The 21,827-nt window shown below is 37.3% G+C and overlaps 2 protein-coding genes across 3 annotated transcripts in view; one reads left to right on the forward strand and one right to left on the reverse strand.

Annotated features, from left to right (window-relative positions):
* The window catches only part of tbxas1 (thromboxane A synthase 1 (platelet)), a 104,919-nt gene extending 84,718 nt beyond the window's left edge, over positions 1-20,201 (reverse strand). The window contains exons 1-2 of the mRNA XM_065283492.1: positions 20,161-20,201; positions 15,629-15,761 (exon numbers count right to left, since the gene is read on the reverse strand). Coding sequence (XP_065139564.1) covers positions 15,629-15,729 — 101 coding nt within the window. The 5' untranslated portion in view covers positions 15,730-15,761; positions 20,161-20,201. The remainder of the gene's footprint in view (positions 1-15,628; positions 15,762-20,160) is intronic.
* Positions 20,202-21,306: 1,105 nt separating this feature from the next.
* Positions 21,307-21,827, forward strand: part of hipk2 (homeodomain interacting protein kinase 2) — a 120,069-nt gene continuing 119,548 nt past the window's right edge. The window contains exon 1 of one of the 2 annotated variants that reach the window (XM_065283494.2): positions 21,307-21,727. In XM_065283494.2, coding sequence (XP_065139566.1) covers positions 21,709-21,727 — 19 coding nt within the window. In that variant the 5' untranslated portion in view covers positions 21,307-21,708. The remainder of the gene's footprint in view (positions 21,728-21,827) is intronic. The other variant, XM_065283493.2, reaches the window with a different exon arrangement.

The following is a 21,827-nucleotide window of genomic DNA, read 5'->3' on the forward strand; positions in this document are numbered from 1 at the left end:
GAACCTAAAAGCATTTCTAATTGATGTCTGTGGAGTAGTTAACAGAGATAAACATCTGATGATATAAGATGTTCTTGTTTACAAGCCCATGTTGTCGTGCTATGCAAACTAATGACTGCATAAGTATATAGGTGCTTGTTAAATGCCCTTAAGGTTTTTTTGTTAATGACCTTCAAAATCTTTAATTGCCATCTGAATTACACTCACAATTCAGCATATCAGCTTTCATTTAGCGTTGCAACAAACCAAACTACATATGTATTTAAAGTCATTTTTAAATTATACTGTATAATAAATTATTCTTTATTCAGAGTGTTTACAGTTTAAACTGCTAACAGATAAAGCACAGCACACTAATTAAAACATTTTAAAAAACATTATAAAGAAAAAATCTGATAAAAAGTCAACCACACTAATCAACTAGTGGTAGTCAACTAGCCAGACACTGTGATGCATCCCTAATAAAATGACAACAAGTGTAAAATAAGCACATGCACACGAAGACCCCCCTCCCCATGGGCGTCGGAACCATTATACGTGGGTGGGACAGGACCCACCCACTTTTTAAGACCAATGATAATGGACCCACCCACTTTTTCTCTAATTTAGCGCATTTGTCTGTTCACTTATCAAAGCGCTGTTAGTCAAAATCCATTCCACTAGAGCAGGGATCCCTAACCTTTGCTTTTTACACCGCGGACCCGTTTCAGCTTTTAAACATAATTCGCGGGGGTGAGTGGACGCTGAGTTGCTGTTCAAACATAGTACTAAAAAACCTAATTTGCCAATTGTATAACGTTTTAAACAGAAGTAAATGTCAAACAACCATGCATTAGGAAAATTAATAACTGCTTTATTTATAGTATATTTTCTATAGACGTGTAAAACCATATTATAGCGGATTATTTTATTTTCATTGTTTCACGAGTTTGCCTGCCCATTTAGTCTTAATAATTAACGGTAAACGAACTTAGCTTGGTGTTCTTAAAGGCAGCTCGAACCTTCGGACTCGAGCCCCAAGTTCAAGACACAGAAGAAAAAAAGAGGAGATGATGAGGAGAGATGCCAGAAGATTTGCGTCTGTCGCGGAGGCACAGAGACTCCCGTTTTGCTTTTTAATGATAATTAACACCGCACTAAATGGGGTTCCTTTCAAACGTTAAAAGTGTGGGCTAATCGTTAAAATATTATTACTGCTGTAAAATAGTTTATTTTGATTATGGCACGATCGCTGGATAATTTTCAAGTTTTTTTTTTACAGAAGCCAATTACTTTTCATTTGCGATATGAACGTCTTCAAGTATTGTTATTATTTGCGAGGTACATTTGCAGATAATTCATAAAGTCATACCTCTGTTTAATCGATTGTGTTTTAGAAGTACACATGCTCAAACACTTATGACAGCATTGTTTCCCGACGGATATCATAAAATAAAGTGCTCTCATTTCCAGAATCTCACATTTATATTTCTCTAAGAGAGAGAAAGAGAGATTGGGTATAACAAATAAAAAAGGTATACAAAAGTTGTATCAGTTTACCTTCCTTCGTTTTTCTTACCTTTTATTTCCTCAAAATAAAAAATTAACATTGTAGCCTACTGTCAGCAGAGTAGAGAAAAAAAATGACACAGAGAAAGATAAATGAAACATGACATCTGTCATTATTTGCAAAATATTTAAAGGGCTATTACCAGAATTTCGACCGCAATAGGCTACTGTCTTTAATTTAACGCAAATGTTCAGGCTAATTAAAAGGAAACATGAAAATGTCATCTATTGCAGTAATTGTATTTTCCGGGGGGGGGGGGGGGGGGTTGTGGGGGGTTATGTGGGGACCCACCCACTTTTCATTTGCTTCCGACGCCCATGCCCCTCCCATCTTTGTGCCAATTCATTGTTAACCGTTCATTGTCGTGCCCCTTAAAGCAACACTATGTAGTTTCCATGTAAAAATGACTTACAGCTCCCCCATGTGGTTGAAAAGCGCAACAGTGCCTGGTATCAGACACTCTTCTGGAGGCAGGGGGAGGGGCGGGGCTGTCTTTCCTACCCTCCACCGCCACTTTCAGAGTGTGCTTGTAGCAGCTAGGAGGCTGCTCAGGTTGCAGCAACAGTACAATTTGTCCAGTTAAAAGTTGTTCTATCACTGAAATAATTTTAGAGACATTATTTAAAGGTAAAAAAACTACATAGTGTTGCTTTAAACCACAGGGAAGATAAAGTAAAAAGCAAAAATGAAAATAAACCAAAAGGTAGGTGGCAGCTCTATAAAGGAGTATATCTACCCTGTCACCTCCACTCTGCTAAAGTTTTTTGTGTGCGCAGGTGCACACGTGTTGCCAGCTGTGAGACAACAATAACCAAAAATAGGCTGAAAAATGGAGCTAAAATAGACGTGCGAACGGGCCTGCTGCAACATCTCTCTCTGCGACATTAGTCATGCGAGTCCCTCCGGCTCGAAAACAACTCCTCAGGACCCAATCCTGTTTTTCCAAGCCTTTCCGCACAAAACTCATATTTACAGACCTCAGCAGAGACTGAGCTAACTTGATAAACAAAGGCACAAAGGATCTGTATCAAGCTGAAACACTCACAGATATGATATAAAATAACAGTGGAATGGTTTGTCCAAAAATAAAATTGCAGCATGTCTTTATTTACTTACCCACATGTTGTTTCACATGCGTTATTTGTTTATATAAAAATTTAAGCAATGATTATTTGTCACACTGTCTGTAAAATCCAGGTTGATCTTTTGACAATTAAGAGGTTGTTAAACTATAAAAATTTCCTGTAAGCATCAAAACTCAACACTTCTTTGTTATTTAAAATATAGCTTTTATTTAAATCAGAATATGATTCGTTTTGAAAAGTGTGTGATTATGATGTCATAGTAAAGCGCAAGACCACCTCTGGAGGAGAATATCCACACCTTTTTATAGGGGGTGTTGAAACTTTTTAAAGGAAAACACCACTGTTTTTCAATATTTTAATATGATCTTTCCTCAACTTAGACAAATGAATACCTACCTATCTTTTTTCAATGAACCCAGTGGATGGTTTTGTTCATATTTAACAATATTTTTAGAGTGTAAGGTTTGCAGTAGTCATTACTTTAAAGGGGACATATCATGAAAATCTGACTTTTCCATATTTAAGTGCTACAATTGGGTCCCCACTGTTCTATCAACCTATAAAATGTGATAAAGAACAGCCCAGTAACTTAGTTTTGGTAAAACATACTCTGCAAGCATGTGAAAAAATAGGTCACTAAAATTTGGCTCCCCCTGTGATGTCAGAAGGGGATAATACCAGCCTTTAATCTGCACAATCCAAGCACGACACTGCCATTTAGTGCAGAGATCAGCTCACTTGCATTTTAAAGGACACACCAAAAATGGCACATTTTTGCTCACACATACAAAGTGGCAATTTTAACATGTTATAATAAATTATCTATATGGTATTTTGAGCTAGAACTTCACATATGTACTCTGGGGACACCAAAGATTTATTTGACACCTTAAAAAGGCCTTGCGAAATGTCCCCTTTAAACTATGTAAAAAAAAAATCACAAATTCCCCATACAGTAATACTCGTGCTATATTCTAAGTGATTTTCCAAAGCAAATTTAATTTGCAATTACATTGAAACTTCTTTATAATTATTTCTTTAAAGTATGTGCACTTTGCTCATTTTTAAACAATACGAATTTAATGAGACTTCTACTTTAAGTCAATCTCAATTTTCCTACTTATACTTCATTAATCCCTTAAAAATCCCGAGTGGGAAAAGTGAAATTTAAGAAGCAGTGCTGAGATGATCTAATGTGAAATCATACTCTAATAACAGTGAATTAATGCAAGCTGCAAGGGGGCTCGGCAGTCGCTTCCTGGCGTTCTGCAGTCTTACGATGGCACTGCCAACCAAACCGAGCGCCTGACAAAATGATGTCACCTTATAATCAAATAGTTATTGAGACTTAATTCACATATAACTCTTCTTCTGCACATCTGTGGTGCGAGACAATTTGGTTCTGGGCTGTAATGGTGTGCGCTACGGTACTCTATTTCCATATTAGCGAGCTTATCTGCCCTGGCAGTCTCGCACTGCGATCTCATTTACAACAGAGGGTGGATCTGGGTGAAATTAGAGTAGATTACCATATTTAGATTTATTAGGTGCCCGTCACCGTGGAAACGGAGGAACGTAGCAGCTTCTAGGGGAGGTGCGAATGTTTGATATGATTAACATCTGTGATGGATGAGCTGTCCGACAGTCCTCAATTAAACAATAACTATTCCGCAGTATGGCCAATGACGAAGAAAGTCAAAGAGGGTGTGCAAGTGCCTGACTGCAAAGTCAGCTGTCCACAGCTTGATGCAATCAGTATTGAATGGTCGGCACTCAGTTTCAACTTGCATGCTGGAGGGCAGAGATAGTCACTTAGATTGGCCTACTGGTGAACCAAAAAAAAACAATATGGGATTTCAGAGCAATGGGAATGAAAAGAAAGATTGACTGAAACTAGATTTTGAGGATGAGGAAAGGTTTAATATACACAGGGCACCAAATATATTTACATTTATGCATTTGGCAGACACCAAATTTCATCCAAACAATTTTATTTCTATCAGTATGTGTGTTCTCTGGGTTCGAACCCATGACCTTTTGCACTGTTAATGCAAAGCTCTATCACTAAGCTATACAGAAAATAGTTCACATGTAGTGTAAATGTGTAAATGTTAGTGTAAGGAACAAACCAATTTATCAATATAAGTAATCAAGTAACTTTAGAAGTCTTTTTTCCATTTTTCCTTAATGGATAGAGAGGAGGAAGACTTTTAATAGCAGGGGACTATTTTCGGTCAGTGCGATATATCACTACGCCTGCTGCAGCCATGTTAGATCAGCAAAGTCCTTGATTATTACGCCAGTTTGAAAGTACAGTTCCTAGCCATATCTGCCTAAAAAAATCGCAACTTTTACTTTTCCGTCACAATGTAACTACAGATGAGTCAGGTTTTCAATAGAAAAAATATAGAAACTCTGGTTATTTTTTTTGCGCAATGCTAATGGTCTAATCAGATTCAATGGATTGTGCTAAGCTATGTAAAAAAAAATATATATATACACAAATTTTTTGTATACACCTATATACAGTACTGTGCTAAAGTCTTAGGCCACCGTGCCACACTTAGATGTGTTGTTTTTGCAATGTTATAGTGCTCATATATAATTGTTTCTCAGTCTATTTTTTTCAAGAAAAATGTTCTTAGTATTTTTGTCTTGTTTTCAGTAAAAATATCTAAAACTTCTTAAATTAAGATGCTTTTTCTTGACGAGCAAAACGACCCAAGAAAATAAGTCTAGTTTTTAAACTAAAAATATCAAATTTAAGTGATTTTGTGCATAAAACAAGCAAAAAAATCTGACAATGGGGTAAGCAAATTTTTCTTGCATTTTTCTAGAATTTAGTGTTTAAGAAAAAAGTTCAAGATTTTTTGCTTACCCCATCAAACACACCTGAGCAAGCTAATCAAAGTCTTCATGAACACTAGAAAATCACAGGTGGGTAAGTTTGATTAGGGTTGGACCTAAACCCCGTAGTGCCCTGGCTCTCCAGGGTAAGATTTGGGAAAACCTGCTTTAAATAATATTTGAAGGACCCCTGTAATACCACCATGGACCCCCAAGGGGCTCTGGACCCCCTGTTGAAGACCCATAGTTTAGAACAACATTTTTGGGGTGTTTTTAAAAGTTCTCATGTAGTTGATCATTTAATTAAAATCCGTCTCATCTTTGATCATAAAATCTATAGCCTTTCTTCATATAGCATACATGGACTATGCAAATTAGACCCTGCCTTCACTCCTGATCCACTCTGTCACCACATTGACACGATTGGTTAAAACATGCTTGTGATGTTTAAAACGGGGGATCTCAACCCACATTTTGACACAACTGCAGTTTTAGAGAGAAAATATCCACCAATGGTGTTGACATGATGAACATGGTTTGTTTTAAAAACTACACAGACATATAAACAACATTAAAAATTTGATTTTCACCACAGGGTGACATTTAATGTGTTTTGTAAAATATAATCTTTATTTATTGTCACACCAGCTCATGAAATTTGTTCCTGTGACTTTCACACAATGTCACCATTGAAATGCCATTATTACAGGGACAAATCCCCCCAGAGCAACCCAGGGTTAAGTGCCTTGCTCAAGGGCACAATGGTTGATGGCTCATGGCTTTTCTCTTTTGGGGATTGAATCAGCAATTTCACAGTAACCAGTACATTTCACAGTCTTTAAAAGCTACACCAGTGGTTCTCAACAAGTCTTGCTCCAGGAATCAAACATTTAAATATATCAATATTACAGTGAACTTTAAATTGTATAACGTGTGCTCATGTGTCGGTCAGTGGTAGAGCATTGTATGTGCAGTGCAAATGGTCATGGGTTCGGACCCAAGGAACACACATACTGATGAAAATGTAAACTCAATATGACGCTTGGGATGGGGTGATTTTAATTCTGCAGGAACATCTTTGGCGGACTGCATGTGTTGAAAGAAGTTTAATAACGTCATGCATTCATGCATTAAGATGTTTAAAAGTCTCCTGCAATGGATCCAAAAAGTCTACTTTATGGAAAGTCAGTGAGAAAGAGAGAGAAAGAATCCATGTGATGTCAGCAGATGTCGTGTATCTAAGTGCGTGACCTTTGCAAAGTGGTGCCCGCTGTTTATACGGTCAGTCCATAGGGTGACAGATGGGTTCGTGCTCGAAACGCTCTCTTAAATTTTATGAGAAGATCTATTAGAATGTGTCATCATCTCCAGTCAGCCTTGCCAGTGGAGAGATTCGGTCATGGTCACAAAGTCCCTATCCACAGCGTGTTTAGTTAGAGGGATTACCAAGTTTTCAATGAGAGACAAAAACAAACCTCTCAGGTTTCACAGAAGGGGGAATTCAGAGTCTTTATGAGGAATGAGACACATTTTGAAATGTAATGAGGACAGAACAATCAATATGATAATGCACTATTACTTTCATTCGCCTGCGTTGCAGTAAAGGCTTCTTTTCATGTGGTTTATATCAACCTGCATGTAAGAGCATTTAAAATTTTTTGAGCCAAATACAATCACATACCATTTAAATGGACACTCTACTTTTTTGAAAATATTTTCATTTTCCAGCTCCCCTAGAGTTAAATAAAATCCATTCAGCCAATGTCTGGGCCTGGCTGTACCACTTTTCGCATAGCTTAGCATAATCCATTGAATCTGATTAGACCATTTAGCATTGCGCTAAAAAATAACCAAAGAGTTTTATTTTTTTTCCTATTTAATTTCATATCCTATTCCTATTTAATGTCATTTAATTTTCCTTCGGTCTTATACACGATGTAACTACAGAAGAGTCAAGTTTTAAAGAGGAAAAATATAAAAACTCTTTGGTTATTTTGGAGCGCAATGCTTAATGGTCTAATCAGATTCAATGGATTATACTAAGCTATGTTAAAGCAAAACCAAAGAGTTTTTTACCTTAAAATAACATTTCCAAAAAAATGTTTCAGTCGTTCATCCACTTTGAAACAGGGTGAACGGCACTTTCACATTCGCTTTGAAGCCCTCTATCGGCCAAAACCGCACTAAAGAAGTTTCCAACCGTCGAGTCGCGCTCCTGTAGTTTTGTAGTTTTAAATGGATTAAAACTACAAAAACTTGCTTTACAGTAGGGATGCTCCGATGAAGATTTTTGCAGCCGATACCGATCACCGATTTGTAATCTTCGTGATCGGCCGATACCGATTTCGATACCGATTTTTTAAAAGCTGATATGCAAGCTCTTTGATGACTGTAACTGTTACATTTTTATAGATAAAATAATACCACGGATGTTGCCTTTGTTATATTACTTGCAGTAATAGAGACTCAAATAAATAAGCACAACAAATATTTATTCTGCAAAGAGAAATTTAATATGGCTTTAAAAAGGCTTATGTCTCCTAAAAGTACTGAAAATAAAACACTTCACAGACTTTACTGTATTAATTAAATATACACGCATTCGTATGAAGTATAAAAGTTCTTTAGTCAAGAGCAGAGAGTGATTTTTTTGAGAGATGAATTAGGTTACTGCAGCTTTAAGACATGAGAGAGAGAGATCGCTCTGTTCACGTGCACTGATGACAGGCTGCTGTGTGTGGGCGGCGGCTGAACGCAGACAAGCAGCTGTGAGGAAAATAAAAGTTTAAACGCTCAAAACTTTAAAACGCATGCAAATAATAAACTTTTGGCGAGAGGATGCAATTGTCTGTGATAGATATGTGTTGTATACGCTGTTTGATGGGGATGTGAAGACGCCTCGCGCTGTTGACCGGAGCGCGTCCGCATAGAAAATACGCATATCTCTGTAAAGGCAAAGAGAGACATACAAATCTGCACACTGCACATGAGCAACGGGTTGTAAAAATGCTCTCGCTACGTAAAAAATGTCTTTAATTGCAGCCGCATTCAGGATCCTTTTGATGACAAAAGTAAACAGAAAGATCGGTTTATGAGATCGGCAGATTTAGCGAGCACCGATCGAGTCATTTAATGCCATTATCGGCCGATACCGATCGGCGGCCGATCGATCGGAGCATCCCTACTTTACAGCAGACCTACAATCTAATCAGAGCCAGCTTTGCTGCAGTAGGCTAAATTATTCACGACAGTGGTAATGGACAATTCCACTTCCAACCTGTAGGGGGAGCAAAGACCAAAAACTCTTTAGTGTTGCTTTAAAAGCTATGGTAGTGCCAAACCCGGAGATTGGCTGAATGCATTCCAAAACGTTAAAAATCAAGGGCCCTATTTTAACGATCTGAAACGCAAGTGCGAAGCGCAAAGCGCAAGTGAGTTTGTGGGCGGATCTTGGGCGCTGTTGCTATTTTCCGGGCGGGAGAAATAACTCTTGCGCCAGGCGCAAATCAATAAAGGGTTGTTCTGGAGTAGGTTCATTATTCATAGGTGTGGTTTGGGCGTAACGTCAAATAAACCAATCAGAACGTCATCCAACATTCCCTTTAAACGCAAGGGCGCAAGTTCCATGGCGGGTTGCTATTATTATGACGGATTTACCAGGCACACGCCAGGAGCGGTTCACAGCCGAGGAAACCGACGTTCTTGTAAGAGCAGTCAAAGACAGAGAAGTTATTTTGTATGGGGATAGGAGAAACCAGCCCAAATCAGCTTAGGTTAAACAGGCGTGAGAGGAAATAGCCACAATTGTCTCAGCAGCTGGCATCCCCATCGTTGCGCCGCAAGCGCTAAAATGATGTCAGGAGACGGGGGAATCCCAAGCTTGTCAGCATAAATCGGGCACGCCGTGTAACGGGAGGTGGATCTGCCTCTACACAGGACCTGACGCCAGCAGAGGACATCGCTGCGTCCACCTTCACCGCTGAAAGGGTTTGGGGGCTTTGAAATCGGACCCAAGAAATGCAAGCTAGGTCCAACCCCAAAGTACACTTACAAATCAAGTTCATATACATTAAGGTTTCTTATGAAAACATTTTAATTATTATTTACATAAAATAAACGTAATACAGCCACACAACAAACTCATGAAAATATTTTAATCGTTATTTGCATGATAATTTTTTTAACGCAGCCACACAATTAATAAAAACTATCACCACAATGCTCACCACTATGATTCCCCTTATCTCATGTGTTAATATTAGTAGTAAAGATTTCATCATTGTTATATTTTAAATGAATATAAAATTTTAAACTTTGCTAATTTTGTTAATCTCAGATATATAATGTTGTTTTTTAAATGTTTGATTGGACTTGCACCGGAGCCACTTCGTAAATTTGTTAACAGGCTGGAACCATCCAGATTAACAAGAGCAGTTACATGTGGAAACTGTAAAGTTCCATTCTTTAAAACATCTTTTGCTCAAAATGTTTTTTCTGTGAAAGGAGCCAGTCTGTGGAACTGGCTTCCTACAAATATAAAGACTCTAACTAAACTGTCCACCTTTAAAAAATTAACAAAAGCCTGGCTCATACAGCAGCAGCAGTGTGATCATGTCTTATGAGATGTATAGCTGTGTATGAGGTGTGCATCTGTGTGAGTTAGAGTGAATGTGTTAAATTACTAAATTTATTTTGACTGGTTTTAACTGGTTTTTGGATATTCAATTATATTTGCTGCTTTTTATTCTTATGTTTTATTCTCATATTATTTTAACTGTTAAAAAAGCCCTTCTAGGGACAGGTGTTGCGAATTAGCCATGGCTATAAACACTGTGATACAGGCATCGGATTGTTCTTGATGTAATAATCTATGTTTTTTGTATCTGTCCCTATTCAAAAAAAAAATATATATTTTTTTTTTATTGTAACAATTTATGATTTGCAAAAATAACTGTTGCATCTGTGTAGATTAGATAAGCAAAGTGTGTGAGCGTTGTGCACGCTATGCATTATGGTCAAGCATGCGCCCTTAAAATAGCATAATGAACCACACGCAACGCGCGTTTTTGTCAGTGGCGCAAACTGTTTTTGAAACTGCAAAATAGCATCAGGGATGGTTTGCGCCGGAACACGCCACCTTTTTTGCGCTGAACCGCCCAGGGAGCGCAAGTTCATTCCCTAGTTTGCCGACGTGCGTCTGTGGAGGGAAAAACCCGCTGTGCGCCGGTGGAAAATACGAATTATACATGCGTCACTGACAAAGTCAATTGCGCTGGGTGCAAGATAGGGCCCCAAATGTTTAACTCTAGAAGAGCTGGAAAATGAGTATATTTTCAAAAAAAGTGGAGTGTCCCTTTAAAGCCTGAATTAAGTACATAAACTCGAACGCTTTTAGCTACACAAGTGTAGCGCTACTGTTGCTTCTAGCTGAGCATTGCTCTAGCAGTGCAAAGGTTATGGGGCCTCATTTATAAAATGCTTCGTAGAAACCATCCCACATTTGATCTTATGATCATTTTTCAAAAATGCGTATGTGTGATTCATAAGCCGAACGTGCGCGCAGAAAACGCAAGTACCACTTTCTTTCAGATGTGAAATTTATAAATCGCAAATTATCTTGAACTTGTGCGCAGCTGAGCAGTTTCAGATATCAGTCTTTAAACAATGCCTAAGTAATGTCATAGACATATAAAAGAGCGCTTGTCAATGATTAAACCCAATTTCGATCAGCAATAATGGCTTATACTTCCAAAACCCAGCAGCAATCGGACAAGCAAAAGTGCAGACATCTGCTCAGTCCCTGACGTTTCGCTACGCACTTTTCCACATCAAAGACAGTTTTTATAAATATGGACTTTGCCGTGGATTTTTGCGTACGCATACTTTACGATCAAATCTGTGCGTACGCACGCTTTTATAAATGAGGCCCATGGGTTCGAACCCCAGGGAACAGCATAAGTCACTTAGGATAAAAGCATCCGTCAAATGCATAAAATGTTAACGTAATGCACACAAGCATAATTTTACAAATTGCAGTACATTGTGATACAAGCACATTTGGCATGCACTGACAAAACATTTACTTTGAAGTATGTTTCTGGCCAAACTCAAGATTTACAGGATAACTGAAATGTACAGTTGATCATGTCATTATTCCAAGCTTACGGCCAAATCAAGTTGATGTGTACTGAAAGTAACTTTGAATCTTTGTGGGCTAAACCGAGCGATTTTAGTTGCCAGCGGGTGACGACGCGTCTGTCTTACGTCCTCTCTCATTATGTGTTTATGTGTAATGGAGCAGAAGGGGACGTAGTTCAGAAGAAGTTCAGATCATTGCTAATCATGCTTCGCTCACATCTTTGTGTCAGCATACCCTTCTTCTTATAAAACCCTAGAATTTGGTCCAAGCCAGATGCTTATGTAAGATATAACCTTTTGCACCGAAGATGAATTCTTCAAATTATTGATCTCTTGGTCCAAGAAAAATTGAGTTTTTGTTCAGATATCTTTGCAAGATGTAACATTATGGCAAGCTTTTTTGGCAAACGTTTTGCTGCACCGCTGCAAATGCACTAATTTAATTTCAAGTTATGCAAATAAATAGCTTTTTACACACAGATGATCTCAGAGGAAAGATTTGGCTTTTTGTTCCACAACGTTGTCTTTTCTGTTTTAATGGTTTATGAAGTATGTGTTTGACAAGAAGTTTCTCAAGGACACAGCTTATATTTTACGGTACAGTGAAGTTTCAAATCAGGGGACTAATCCGCTAATATGGCTTATTTCTGCTTTGGGACCTGACCAAAAACTCTTATTGACACAGCCTCTTCAAATCTCTAAAAAAGATAGATTTTTCTAACCTCTTTGTCATAGTTACCCTTGTGCAGATATGTTTCATCCCCTGATATAAATCTCCATTTGCGCTATGACAAAATGAGAAAGCCCTTACGTAACTAACCCCTTTAAGTCCACAGTGAATGACAGTTCTGCCTTTGCCAACAGACAGGAATTTACTTGTTCTGAAAAACAAAGTGTGTGACTGCTAAAAGTTAAGTAACAGGGACATGAATTATAACCCATGGCGGATGGTCGCAATCAAATCTATATTATTGATTAATAAGATTAAATTCTCTTTAATATATAAGTAAGGGATAATGTTTAGTCAGCCATTTGTTATCGCAGAAATAACCCCCCGACAGGGATCAGGACACGACATGAAGCAAATGTACATTATCTCGCTTAATAAACAGCTATTTACTTTATAACATGAATCCAAATCCATTTACTTTCTGTTTTCAGATAAGACAAGACGTTCAAATGTCACAAACACACTATTTAGTTTAATCATTTGTAAATATAATGTCATATATATATGTTATTAAAAGAGATATTTACATATAATTTTTGTGTAATATTAAACTGTACATGTCAAAATTATTTGCATGCTTATTACGCCGGAATGAGAGTATAGTTCCTAGCCATATCGGCCTAGAAAATCTGAACTTTACATTTTCCATCAATCTTAGTACATGTTGTAACTAGAGAAGAGTCAAGTTTTAAATAGGAAAAATATCGAAACTCCTTGGTTATTTTTTAGCGCGATGCTAATGGTCTAATCAGATTCAATGGATTATGCTAAGCTATGCTAAAAGTGGTACCGCCAGACCCAGAGATCGGCTTATTGGATTCCAAAACGTTAAAATCAAATGTTTAACTCTAGGGGAGCTGGAAAATGAGCTTATTTAAAAAAAAGTGGAGTGTCCCTTTAATAACGTGCATTGGTTGAACATTTGTTCCCGTGCTGACGTTATGCATGGACCCACAGGTTATGGCACCGCTCAGGGCCTGAAATTAACACCCGACCACGCGCCAAATGCGGGTGGATTTTGCAATTGGCGGGTAACACTGTCAATCTACCAGCCACATTGGCGGGTAGCCAATGCGAATCAGTGATGCGCGGGTCAATGTATAAACAACCCACTCCCGACCGACATTTTCAACTAACCCGCCTGGAATTGTTCAAAATAGTTTTTAAACCCGACCGACTGACCGCGGCCCGAATATCATTAAAATATTTGTCTGGGTAACCGGCAACCGCTCATTTCTTATCAACCTGTGCATATCACTGATGCAAATTGAGTGATTCATTGAGAGGATGCGACTGCTGTTTCGCAACGTTCATGCGATTGGAAAGAAGATGAGGCACTTCTCTGACTATGTTTGGATGTGCGAGTAAGTATTAAACTGTTGATGAGATGGGATGAGAATGCAATGGTGACATAGACTACAGTATAATCACAGTTGCACAGATGTGTAGTTCTGCTGTGACGGATCAGAACTCTTGGATGTGTAAACTTTAAAGAGAATTGCGCTACTGTGTCTTATACTGTAGTATATTAACATACATTTTGCGAATAGAGTAATGAAAAACAAACGTATGTGGGGCGTTTATGTGCGCAGTTTGTTCCCCCTCCGTATATGTGTGCGCGCGCGGGTTTAAGGGCACTCAATAGGGAACATCGGAGAGACGCCTTCCTCAAAGCAAGCGTACATAAAGTCTTTCTGCTCTTGACAGGGCACATATAATAAACAAAATAATCTCAACAGTATTCTTATTCTAATAAAACATTTCGTTATGTCTTAACTTAAGTGTATGTATAGAGACTAGAGAGTCAAAAACTGTGTCTGTGATGGTCTTAAAGAGACAGTAACCTCAATTAACATACTTAAGTCTGTGTCATTAATGTTAATCAAACAACCTAAGACAAAGAGAAATTCACTTTTATAGCTCTAAAAATTATTATATTTAATTCATAAATGAAAAACAGTGTTATCATTCACTATTCAGGCAAAAAAAAAACTGGCTGGTAAAAAGTCACTGTGGCAGGTGGATTTCTAAATCCACCTGCCACAGTGGCTGGTGGTCAAAAAAGTTAACTTCAGGCCCTGGCACCGCTACACAGGCACCGCTAAACAAAACACAGATGATATGACCAACATTAGCAAAGCAAAACAATGCATATGAAAGAAATGTGACCCTGTCTATGAAATCCAGGCTATTAGAGCATAAAAAATTTCTTTCTGTCATTGACGTCACTTTAATTACACTACCTTAGTCAGTATTAAATATATCAAGGTTATATTTTCACAGAATGTTCTTTACATTATGTAGGACGAGTTTATGTAGAAATTAAACATGACTTTAGCTGAGTTTTTAAAGACTGGGTCACAAATAACACATAGCGCTTTTGCATTTAATTGGAAAAAAATGAAATAAAAGATAAGTTCTAAAAAAGATAAGTTCATATACTTTAATTACACAGTGAGCTCTTTTATTTAGAGGGTTCTTGTTGCTATGGACAACACACAAAAGACCTTTTAATGTATTTTTACTTTGTTAAAGGTGACGATATAAATGTTCAGGAAGTTACTAAATAAATGAGCCTGTAAAGATGTGGCTGTAATTACATTTATAGATATTGAACTGCTGTAAAGTTCTGAGAGGAAAAACAAGCTTCTAAATGAAGTGCTTTTATTCAAGTCCAAAGTATTACTTAATATGACAATCAACCTGACTGACAACATCAGATTATATAAACAAAGGATTTCAGACGTTAAATTGAGTACTGTCTAAAACTGAAACACCAGCCATAAGCTCACTACAAAAAGATAAATCAAAAAGTAAATGCCATGGCTATGGGATTGTCTGTATAATGCTTAACATTTATAACTCATCTTTAGACATTGCAGAACCTAGAACCATACAAAGCACTGAGGATCAATTCACTAATCCAAATAAACCTTAACAACATTCACTGCAATGACTAAACCAACAGACCTCTAACCTTCATCTAAACTCTTTATAACCTCCATCCATGTACTCGCATGAAAAAATAAACCCTGAATCTGGACACTGTCTGCATTCAAACAGAATGACAGCTAAAGATAAGTACAGAAGCATGTGTGACTGGAATGTAATCAGATGAGAAAAACAAGTAAGAGCTGTTTGGGTCTCACTGCGAATGTCCCACCACACTGTTAAGAGACCATCACATGTGAAAATCTTTGACCGTTACCAGTGCAGAACAAAGTGATCGCGACACAATTGAAAAGTTTACCATCAAGGTGGTTTAATGTTTTTGCTTACCAGTAAAGAAGACTGAGAAACAGCAGAAACAGGCACACGGTCAGAGAGAATCCACTCGTCTCGACTCCAAACCATTTTAGAAGGTTCCCCAACAGCTCCATAATGAGATCTGTCACTTTCAACCAGTGGCTTCCTGTACACAAGAGATTTTTACAAGTACTGTATTAGCGAATGTTGCAGTAAATCAGATAAAATCTCTTCATATTTGTGTAAACAGTATTACTGTGTTACACACAATATCTGTTAATGTGTTCAAACCCCAAAAATTAAACTAGCAAACACTCTAAAAAAACAAACGGTGCTATATAGCACCAAAACAATTGCTTTGGATCGTAACGATAGAAGAACCATTTTAGTGCCATATAGCACCGGTGAAGAACCAGTGAAGCACCAGTGAAGCACCAGTGAAGCACCAGTGAAGCACCAGTGTAGAACCATATAGGGGCCATATAGCACCACATATGGTTCTACATAGCACTATATGGTTCTACACAGGTGCTTCACTGGTGCTTCACTGGTGCTTCACTGGTTCTTCACCGGTGCTATATGGCACTAAAAATGGTTCTGCTATCGTTACGATCCAAAGCAACTGTTTTGGTGCTATATAGCACCGTTTGTTTTTTAGAGTGAAGCTCATGGGTTCGAAGCCCAGGGAGCAAACACCTACTGATAAAATGTATAGCTTGTAATGCACTTTAAGTCGCTTTGAATAGAAGGGTTTGACAAATGCGTAAATGTAAATATGATACAGCAGTGGTTCTTAAACTTTTTCCGCATGCGGCCCCCCTTGTGTACGGTGCATTCCTTCACGGCCCCCCAAAGAAAATTTATGACAAAAAACTGTTCTAAAATTTTTATTAAACAAAACATATTAAGTTATACAAAGTAGTGCTGTTGGTTAGCCTTAATTTTTTTTTAGGTTTAATTACACAGTATATATGATAAATTAATGTATTTTATAAAAGGTCATAAAACTGGGGCCCCCCTGGCACCATATCGCGGCCCCCCTGGGGGCCCCGGACCCCAGTTTGAGAACCACTGTGATACAGTACTTTAAAGGAGACATTTCACAAGATAATTGGTTTCCCCAGAGTACGTATGTACAATTTTAGCTCAAAATACCATATAAATCATTTATTATAGCATGTTAAAATTGCGAGGTGAGAGCAAAAATGTGCCATTTTGGGTGTGCAGACACTGATCGCAATAATGGTGGTTTGTTGAAATTGAAACGTAATTGTGCTGTCAATTATTTTCTCTCTCTCTTTCTGCACTAAATGGCAGTGCCGTGGTTGGATGGTGCAGGTTAAGGGGCGGTATTATTATATTTAGATCCCCTTCTGACATCATCAGGGGAGCCAAATTTCAATGATTTTTTCACGTGCTTGCAGAAAATGGTTTACCAAAACTAAGTTACTGGGTTGTTCTTTTTTTTTTTACATGTTTAAGGTTGATAGAAGCAATGGGGACCAAATTATAGCACTTAAACATGAAAAAAGTCAGATTTTCATTATGTCCCATTTAAATTATGTGGTGGGTTGGGAAGATACTGTATGTGATATTACATTTCTAAGCCTGACTATTATTCATCTGTACGTCTGTTTAAAAGTGATAAAAAAAGTTTAGGCAAATGTTTTGTTTAGCACACAATGCACTAACAAATACCAAATTCTGATTCATTCAGTTGAGTTTTGGTGAATTAGTGCGTTAACCCTTTTGAGGCTGGTGTGTGACTACCCAATTTTTGAAATTATAGCATTTATTTGGGCAGAGTTACCAGCCTTAACATTAAAGGAGGGGCATAGCGATATGTGTAGTAGGGACTAAGTAAGTAACTTGGGGTAGGACTCTTTTTTTGCTTTGCTCAAACTTTAGGCTTTTTGACTAATAAGCAAACAATCAAAAACAACAACAACTCTATAGACCACCCACAACACCTTAAACACTCTTACCATTTTGATGCAATGCTATTAATTAAATGAATTTTGCAATGATATTACGCAGCAGCCAAAAATAGTCCCCATAGTATCTTTCAATAGCGGGGGAATATTTTCGGGCACTATGCAATATCATTGTGCCTCCTGCAGCCATGCTACGGCAGTAAAGTCCCTGATTATTACGCCAGAATGAGAGTATAGTTCTTAGCCATATCTGCCTTGGAAATCGCAACTTTTAATTTTTGTCAGTCTTAGTACATGATGTAACTACAGAAGAGTTAAGTTTTAAATAGGAAAAATATCAAAACCCTTTGGGGTTTTTTTTAGGCGCAATGCTAATGGACTAATCAGATTCTATGGATTGTGCTAAGCTATGCTAAAAGTGGTAGCGCCAGACCGGTCCAGGAGATCAGCTGTATGGATTCCAAAACGATAAGAATCAAATATTTAACTCTAGGGGAGCTGGAAAATGAGCATATTTTCAAAAAAAGTTGCTTGTGTTGCTTTAAAGTAACATTACAGTGCCGATATTAGTTTTGCATAGGTATCAAGATAATGTAAATCAACTTTACAAAAATTGAAGTCTGGTTAAACACATGGCTTTTTTATGGTAAAATGGGTAACCAGAACAGTTCTCTTCCAAAGAAATGTATCAAATGGACTGGCTATTAAAACTTCCCTGTTTTTTACATGTGGAGGAACAGAAACTGCAAAGGCAAACAACACCAACACATAATCATACACATAAGAGGAATGTTTGTATATGAAAAAGAGACCGAATCCAAACGAATGTGAACTGAAATAAAGCTAAACTCTTTCATTTTTTCAGTGTGCAAGATTCAGTTTCTTTTTTCTGATGAAATGTTTTCATGCTCTGCACCTGAGCCCAATTACTTTTGTTGTTTCAGATGTGCACATGCACGCTTTCTGATGTATTTTCTCATTATATTTGTATAAGAACCATACATCCAAAATATTTAGTGTACATGAGATTATGCATACTCACTAAAACATGCATAATTAAAATCAAGCACACTCAGCTAAACCTTATTTTCAAAAGGATGTGGTTTTAGCAAGGTAAACACAGCTGCTAATGCATGACAATAAAAAATGCTGCTTCTACAGTACATGACAGTTCACATGGGCAAAAACCACCAAGACTGCATATGAAAGAAGTCATAATTATCTTGTAATGTGGGGGAAGGCACATTCACACCTTTGTTAAGTTCACACAGCTTTGAGTATCAACTTACGTCATCTTTATTTTACAGAAGAAACAATGATTAGTAATAACAATCACATTACCATCAAACAGTCAAATTCATCTACACTTTTTTAATGACCACCTGTTTAATTTTTAGCAATTTCAGCCAGGTTTACATTGCAGAGCTCACCAGCTGAAGGTAAAGAATCTATATGATGTGTCTCATTACGCCCGAGCAATCCCATACAAGTGCTTTATGTGATGATGTCAATAGTCTGTAGGTGTTGCTGACATCGGTCACTGTGCATCTGCCAAGCAAGCTATGTACCTGGATCAACATTTTAGTTTGCCCTTGAGCGATATTTCTGTCAAAGACAAAGGTCTTATTTATATTCTAACCATAATTTATGGTACCTCTCAAATTAAAAATAAATTAATTAATAAGAATATACAAACCAATACACGAGACCTATGCCATAACATTGACTCTAAACCAAATCCTAAAATCTAGAAATGGTTGATAGAAATAAAATGAATGTCAACAATATTGTTGATCCAGAAACCTCCTACTTGGTGGACTTTGGCTGATATCATATCCATTTCCAAACAGTCTGAGAAGTTGTTTTTTTGCTCATTTGAACATACATGAGCTAATCTGTAGCTTATATACAGCATCAGACTTTGCACACATATAGGAGCACACAGGGTCATGTTGCATTTTAACTTGTTGTGTTGCAATAATACAAGATAAACTTTTAACAGGTATTGCCTATGCCTACACTAATGTTACGCATACAGCAAATATGTTTGGACAATTATCACATGTTTATTTAATAAATAAACAGAAATGAACAGACAGAATATTTATGCGACCCTGTCTGCTCATTTGTATCTGTGAGGTACTGTTTTCTACATAAAATCATCCTACTTAATGTAAAGAACATTCTGTTAAATATAACCTTGATATATTTATTATTAACTGAGTAAAGCAGAGATTTAAATCAAACGTTAATCGTTATCTCACAGATTGAGACTTTAACCTGGTTTTAAAGAAATATATAACTACGTTTATATTAAAATGACATTTCCAAGATAACACATGGAAGTAATTAAGTCATACGTTAAAAAGACGCGATACTTTGATGTTAGTTCCAGTCACATCATGTACATAAATAAAACAGGTTGCTGCTGATAGTCAGTCAGTCAGTCAGTCAGTCAGTTGTGTATCTTTCCTCTATTGTTTTTATAGCCTATTTTGCGTAAAGAGATAACTGAGCAGTGATAATGTACTCGGGTTACAATGCTTTCGTTTGTTTAAGTAAATACGAGATAATGAACCGTAAACATTATTAGTTGATGACGATGTTAAACAATATAAACAGTGCGCTTACCCCTTGTTCGCAAATAGCACTTCTTGCGACGAGTCGCTGGGATGTTGCTGGGAAATGTAGTTTCTATGCTGCTGATAGAACTACAATATATCACGCAGATGACTGTGGTACTTGTAGTTTGCTGTATTGCATTGGCAATGCCATATGATACATTATGAATATTTATATATTATTATATGATCATAAATAATAATAAAGTAATAATAAGCTATGCAATACATAAAAGAAGGGAGAAATAGAAACATAAGCACATAAGTATATGTATAGTCAACTATTACATATTTGTTAAATTTTAATAATAAACGTATAACATTAATGTGTTATTAATTTAACAGGGATCAATAATGTTCTGCCCTTTCACTTTTGCAGTATGCCATAGATGTGTGGCCACATTTTTGCCCTGCATTTTAAAAACATTGTTTTGAGAGAAAAATCTCCATGACCCCAGCATTGTTAATTTAGTTTCGTAAATTACAGATTATTCAAATCTGTATAAATATCTGTAATCCAATTCTAATGGGCTTCATTCTGTACAAATTACAATGACGTCACTAAACAATCTTGCACTGACGTGACTGGGACCAGTTCCAGAATGCAATAGTCAAATGAACGGCTCACATTATGGGAAAATCATACAATTTCCTTTATTGTACAGTAGAATCATGTAATGGGTGCTCAGGAATTGATAGTGAATTTACATATTACAAATTTACAATTTACATTATACATCTACAAAATACAAGATGTTATTAAAATTGATAATATAAATAATCTAATCCAATTAGTTTAGATGTAATTAAGTTGTTTATAGAAAAGAGCACAAAAGGGCACAGACGTAATAAAATTAGCCATTTACTGGTTCTTTGATTTTATGTTCTATGGTCCCCATTCGAAAGATAACATCTCACCAGTAATACCAAACACATTACCAGACCGACATAACCATTGTAGTTTCCAATAAAACCAGCACAATTCCCATTATAAACATTAAATCTATTGGACGGTCTGGTATGCTTTCTAGTGCATTTTTTTTTTTAGAAGGGACAGTACAATATTTTGGTATACATGTCGTTTTTACGAGGGTTGTTGAGATTATTTTCAACTCAATCGATTAGCTCGTCGTTTGATTGCATGTCCGTTTCAGCGCGATCGATAATCTCGTCGCTCGATTATATCGTGAAGTCGCTCCGCTCTCTCGCTCGCTTCTCCCCATTGCAACTTTTGCAGGCACTCACTCCACAGACATGATCGCCACCAGCTGAAGCCGAGACCTGCAATTTGGCTCTTTCTGGGAGCCAAAAACCCATCCGGACCCGTGGAGTTAAGTTGCAGACATCTTTTCATCACCCCCCCTCCCCCGGACCGACCATCAAACTGAAAACCTGGATGCGATTGTTTATTTCATCCTTTTCTCTCCCGATGAACTGGTTAAGTAATGCAGGAGACAGCAGCGATTCTGTCCGCGGCACAAGATGGCAGATTTTTATTGAGTTGTGAACAGTGCTGTCGCTTCATTTTTTGCCATGAATAACAGAAATCCTTGCACCGATGGCCCCTGTATACGAAGGTAAGACCTTCAGCCCTCACGGGTGTGAAATTAATGCCAAAACCTGCGCATGATTTACTTGCATTATTCACTCTCTCTCAGCAGAGGGACCATGCTCATG

The sequence above is a fragment of the Paramisgurnus dabryanus genome, chromosome 9 (assembly GCF_030506205.2).
Source record: "Paramisgurnus dabryanus chromosome 9, PD_genome_1.1, whole genome shotgun sequence".
Taxonomy (NCBI): Eukaryota; Metazoa; Chordata; class Actinopteri; order Cypriniformes; family Cobitidae; genus Paramisgurnus; species Paramisgurnus dabryanus.